At 39.8% G+C, this 5393-nt stretch overlaps 2 protein-coding genes across 2 annotated transcripts; both read left to right on the top strand.

Moving 5' to 3' along the window:
- The first annotated feature begins 495 nt into the window (after positions 1-495).
- Positions 496-2968, top strand: rpusd1 (RNA pseudouridine synthase domain containing 1). The gene is made up of 6 exons (XM_079564210.1): positions 496-797; positions 914-1138; positions 1227-1350; positions 1437-1539; positions 2237-2338; positions 2431-2968. Exons 2-6 carry the CDS (start codon positions 951-953, stop codon positions 2838-2840), a joined length of 927 nt encoding a protein of 308 aa, XP_079420336.1. The 5' UTR covers positions 496-797; positions 914-950; the 3' UTR covers positions 2841-2968.
- Positions 2969-3086: 118 nt separating this feature from the next.
- slc25a17 (solute carrier family 25 member 17) lies at positions 3087-4975 on the top strand (the record flags this gene model as incomplete). The annotated part of the gene is made up of 9 exons (XM_079564209.1): positions 3087-3247; positions 3429-3489; positions 3564-3630; positions 3733-3884; positions 3983-4099; positions 4182-4330; positions 4462-4557; positions 4653-4738; positions 4822-4975. Exons 1-9 carry the CDS (start codon positions 3191-3193, stop codon positions 4973-4975), a joined length of 939 nt encoding a protein of 312 aa, XP_079420335.1. The 5' UTR covers positions 3087-3190.
- Between the last annotated feature and the right edge of the window lie 418 nt (positions 4976-5393).

Raw genomic sequence — 5393 nt, 5'->3', positions numbered from 1 at the left:
GCATAATGTTAATTATGAGAAGGTGAGCTGGGCCTGGACCAGGTTGCTTAGAGGGCATCTGGTCCCCAGGCCTGAATTTGAATCAGCCTTGACTGGGTCTTCAGAAGAATGCAAACTTTTACTTAGATTATGCAGTAGAAAACATATATCATAAACACATGCTATATAATCTTAAACACGTGAACTCTGCCAAGGTGAGCTCGGTGTCATCGGATTAGGTTCATTTATCACGATGTGTAAGAGCTTTATTGACCTGTGCGTCTGTTTATCATTGACTCGAAGTCGATTGCGATGACTAATCCCTGTAATTCCTTGAATGTGACTGATTAAAAATATGTCTATTTATCTGCATCATCATGCTGACACAGGATGGGGGGGGAAATACCCAAACTGTTGTTGTAGTGCAGTACTCCAGCCCGATGATGGCGCTGTTTCTTTTTTAATGTTGGTGTGTAAAGCAAATTTGCGCGTGCGCATTGCACCTTCTCATATAGATGATTGAGAAGGCTTGTTTGTTTTGGGCTCTTGTTCGCATTGGTTAAGATTTTTTTTTTTCTAAAAATATTTAGTTACACAGTAGTAGAATTAGTACATCTATTTTACACGGATGTTCGGAAGTTCTACGCATTTTGTGCCGCTAAAGGGACATAGCTTTTCCTGCAAAGGCATCAAGCTAGCAAAACAAACTCTTTCAAGCTGTAAAATATGGTCTGAAGCGATTGTGTATCTGGCCATCAACTAATGCCATTGAAAAACCATTAAACCGTCTGTTGTGCGCTGTATCCATAGCCAGACAGGTAAGCCTGATTGAATAGAATAAAGCTTGGCAAGTGCTTTATTTTTATGCTTCACACAGGCAGTAATGTTTTTGTTCTTTATTTATGCCATGATTTGTTTTGACATGTTCCTGCAGGTTGTATGGCATACGCAGCACCCTGTCCAGATTCACAATGGCCACAGAACCTGCCAGTCTAGAAAGCCTTAAGGTGCTGCACCAAAGTGATGATTACATTGTAGTGGACAAGCACTGGGACATCCGCATAGACAGTAAAATGTGGTATGAGAAGGTTACTGTGCAGGCACAATTACGAAAACATTTCCCTGAGCTGGCTGATCCAAACACCTATTACGGGTTTAGGTGAGGAAAATGCAGAAATCGGAAGTAACAACAAAAATGAGACAACGTTTTTGATCATGACTAATATATGGTGTTCTGTTCTTGTCAGATTCTGTCATCAGCTGGACTTCTCCACCAGTGGCGCCCTGTGTGTGGCCCTTAATAAAGCTGCAGCCGGCCAAGCCTACCGCTGCTTCAAGGACCGGACAGTTACTAAAGCCTACATAGCACTGGTACTGCCCACATTTGTGCCACTGCCATTACCACATTTGATCTTTTCCCATGAGCAAACAAAGTAATATCTGCTCTCTTGTTACAGTTGCGTGGTTGGGTCAAGGTGGAGACACAAACCTTGGACTTCTCCATTGGCAAGAATTCTTCTGAGGGCAAAACACACATGATGTGCATTGAAGGAAGTGAAGGTACAGACCCATAGGATGCATGCAAATCAACAGGTTGGATTTACATTGTAGCATTCTGAAGAGCTCATAGTTTTATAGACTTAGCCTTTTTACTAGGGCTGCACGATATTGAAGTGACTTGCGATATGCGATACGGCTGTGCAATATCGCGATAACGATATTATTGCGATATTTCACCAAACATGATGTGTTCCATTTTTTTCAGAAAATTGTGTCAAAAGAAGACTTAAAAAACACCCAGGATCAAAACAAGGGTAGAATTTAACAAAGCTAGTAAATGTTAAACTAAAACTGAACTTTTACACATGACTTCAATGCATGAGTTTGAGTTTGAAAAAAAAAAGTGTCGATCTCAGTCAGATGAAGGCTATGGTGATGTTGCGATATATTGTGGCTTCTCTCGATACGGATATTGCATCAGCTAATATCGCGATACGATATTTTTCGTGATATATTGTGGAACCCAACTTTTTACTGTTAAATTGCAGATGTTTTGACCTTTTTATGGTTAATATCTCTGTAATGACTTGTTCTCATGAATCAAAAACAGTCATAAAGTGCAATATCTTCTGTGAACTAAAACAAAATATAGTCCAGGATTAAATTAAATGAAGCATGTCTAGTATTGTTATGAACACAACCTGTAAGACTGAAATTTGCTGCATTTGTATTACTTTTTTATTCTTTGTGTTTGCAGGTTGTGAAAACCCTAAGCCTTGCCAGACTGAGCTGACTGTGTTAGAATATGGACTATATGATGGAGAGCCTGCAACAAAAGTGCTCCTGAAGCCTCTGACCGGTACTTCAGCATCAAGCTTCTGCTAAACTGTTCAAAATGACGTTACGGAAATTAACTTAAAAGGCATAATTTACATGTAATATATTCTACAGGTCGAACCCATCAGTTAAGGGTCCACTGCAGTGCGATCGGGCATCCCATAGTGGGTGACTTTACCTACAGCCTTGGATCAGATGACACCCCTTACCGAATGATGCTGCATGCCTACCTGCTCCGCATTCCTCTGCCACCTCAGCCGCTGCTTGTGTCGACGACAGATCCCTTTGTAACCGCCGTCGACCCAAAGTGGCAACCAGAACGCTGTGTTAGAAATCTGGAGGAGACGGTTGCGGCGGTGCTGGATCTCAGGCTGTCGGAGGAAAGGAAGCTTGAAGAGGAGAAGCAGTGTGCCTTACGCGAGAAGAACAAAAAAAGTTTGAGGGGTAAACGGAACGATGAAGAGGAGGAGGCGCAGGCGACGCAGTGTCAGGAGTGGCTTAATCAGTGGGGTGGTGATTTATGAGGACTTGTATGGTTATTTATTTATTTACAGTGTCTGTTATTCATTTTAATGCAGTGAATTATATAGAACTAATGCACTGATGATGATTGATGCCTTGCTGCTTGTCAAATAAAATAAAGTGTCATCAATGTGTATAAAATGGCATTACTTATTTTGTGGGTCATGTTGAGAAAAGTTTACCGAGCAGCTTGAGTTAGCGTGTACGTAGGGAACTACACTACCCAGAATACCTTGCGACTGGGAACACATGAGCGACGAGGAAGTGTGGTCAACGTAGCAACAGATTTCTTAGCAAAAGACGAGTCAATTGTGTTAAAAAGTGTAACATTTTTTTAAGGACAGTTGTCGAAATGAGTTTTGAGGTGTTCTCGTATGAAAGTCTGGTGCACGCGGTGTCAGGTGCAATGGTGAGCATGTGGGATTTGGTTGCTATAACTTGGGATCTGACATCATTTGGAGATTGCCTTTGGATACATATTGCTGATCTTATTATCACCAAGATGCATGGTTAAATGTTATGTGCCATTTTAATAGAGTTAATAAATGTGTGTGTTGTTTTTCTTGTTTTGTTTTGTTTGCTGATTTTAGGGGAGTGTAACAGCTATGTCAGTGTTTTTTCCGCTTGATACAGCAAGACTGAGGCTTCAAGGTAAGGAGTCTGATGTCCAGCCCTGGTGCCTGGTTGTACACATGTGTTAAATGTGTTCCTTGTGTCGACTTTAGTGGATGAAAACAGAGTTGCCAAATCTACTCCAGCCATTCTTGCAGAAATTATAAAAGAGGAAGGACTGTGAGTGGTCATTGGTGTTTCTCTTTCTATTTGATATCATGTATAATCTACACCATCTATAATAATGTGTTGTGCATCTCTGTTCGGACTACCTTTCTCCAGTTTGGCTCCATACAGAGGCTGGTTTCCTGTCATATGCAGCTTGTGTTGCTCCAACTTTGTCTACTTCTACTGCTTCCATAGTCTGAAAGGAGGCTATTTGAAGGGACACCAGTCGACACCCAGCGCAGATCTTCTTATGGGCATGGCTGCTGGTGAGCTTGTCTCTGAGTCATTACTTGTCAGAATAATTGGAATGAACTATGACCTAATAAAAGCACAAGCAGACTGGTCATGCATTTCTCTTGTTTAGGAATTGTAAACGTTTTAGTAACCACTCCTCTGTGGGTGGTTAACACCAGGTTGAAGCTTCAAGGCTCCAAGTTTCGTAATGCTGATATCCGTTCAACCAACTATTCAGGCATTTTTGGTAAATATTTTCCCTCACCTAATATTTATCACTTTATATTTATCCTTACAAAAATGCAATATTTCATTATTTCTTCCCGTAGATGCATTTGCTCAAATCGTCCGAAATGAGGGCGTGGGGGCCCTGTGGAACGGGACATTCCCATCCTTGCTACTTGTGCTCAATCCAGCCATTCAATTCATGATTTATGAAGGCCTTAAAAGACAGCTCAAGAAAGGCTCTCCGAGAGAGGTGGGATCTTCACATTTCCAGCTGATAACTGAAATTAGTCCAAACTAAGCAAACTGTTTGACATGGCGAGTTTTATTGCACATCATTGCCCAGCATATAACTATAAATGTTGTTCTTTTTTTCTGTCAAAGCTGACATCGATTGAAGTCTTCATAATTGGTGCTGTTGCCAAGGCTGTTGCCACGACAGTAACATATCCTCTGCAGACTATACAATCAGTCCTTAGAGTAAGTACATTTTAGGATGTCATCATTATCGTGTAAGAAATCACTAAACTGTCATAAAAATAAAAATAAAACTTCCCCAATTATTGTTTTTACAGTTTGGACAGTTAAATGAATCAACAGAAAAGTCCAAACTTATGTCAAGTATAAGAACAATTAAAAGTCTTCTGGTCAACAGAGCAAAGTAGGGTCATAATAAAGCTAGATAAAAAAAAAAAAAAAGATAAGTGTTATTGATTTAATGTGCATTTGTGTTTGTTTCTGTAGGAGATATGGCGTGTTTGGCCTATTTAAAGGCCTGGAGGCCAAATTATTGCAGACCGTGTTGACTGCAGCCCTCATGTTTCTTCTCTATGAGAAGATTGCCAGCTGCACCTTCAGAGTTATGGGTTTACAGAATGCCCACCACAAGAGACGCTGACGCCACAAGACACTGATTGTCACTGCCCACTAACTAGGTCTAGTTAACAATAAAGTTATAGATTTTTTTTACTTAATTTTTGTTACCTAAAGTAGATCATCTGAATGTAAATGCACAATTTTGAAAAGGAAATGGTATAGATGAACCTATTTAATAAACACTAAAACACACTGCTATGTGTGATGTGTTAATATGCTGCGTTTTGTCAAAGCACCATGTGAACATTATTGTTGCATTTATTATTATATTGTAGATTTTTTTTGGTCTTTTTCTTATATCTTTATAAAATGTTAAAAAAAAAAAAAAAGCGGGGGGGGGGGGGTCTGTCGGTTTTCTCTCTCTCTGTACAATGAACAGATAAATGAATTATTTTTTATTAGAACATGCAGAAGTAACTATATATATATATACTATATAT

Source organism: Gobius niger (genome assembly GCF_951799975.1).
Source record: "Gobius niger genome assembly, chromosome: 10".
Taxonomy (NCBI): Eukaryota; Metazoa; Chordata; class Actinopteri; order Gobiiformes; family Gobiidae; genus Gobius; species Gobius niger.
Note: the sequence above shows the minus strand (reverse complement) of the source record. Positions and strands in the feature narration are given on the sequence as shown.

Excerpts from the sequence above, each read along its gene's own strand:
- rpusd1 (XM_079564210.1), top strand. The coding sequence starts at position 951 with ATGGCCACAGAACCTGCCAGTCTAGAAAGCCTTAAGGTGCTGCACCAA. Across the intron at positions 1,139-1,226 it reads AACACCTATTACGGGTTTAG|ATTCTGTCATCAGCTGGACT; the intron begins GTGAGGAAAATG and ends TGTTCTTGTCAG. Across the intron at positions 2,339-2,430 it reads GCTCCTGAAGCCTCTGACCG|GTCGAACCCATCAGTTAAGG; the intron begins GTACTTCAGCAT and ends TATATTCTACAG.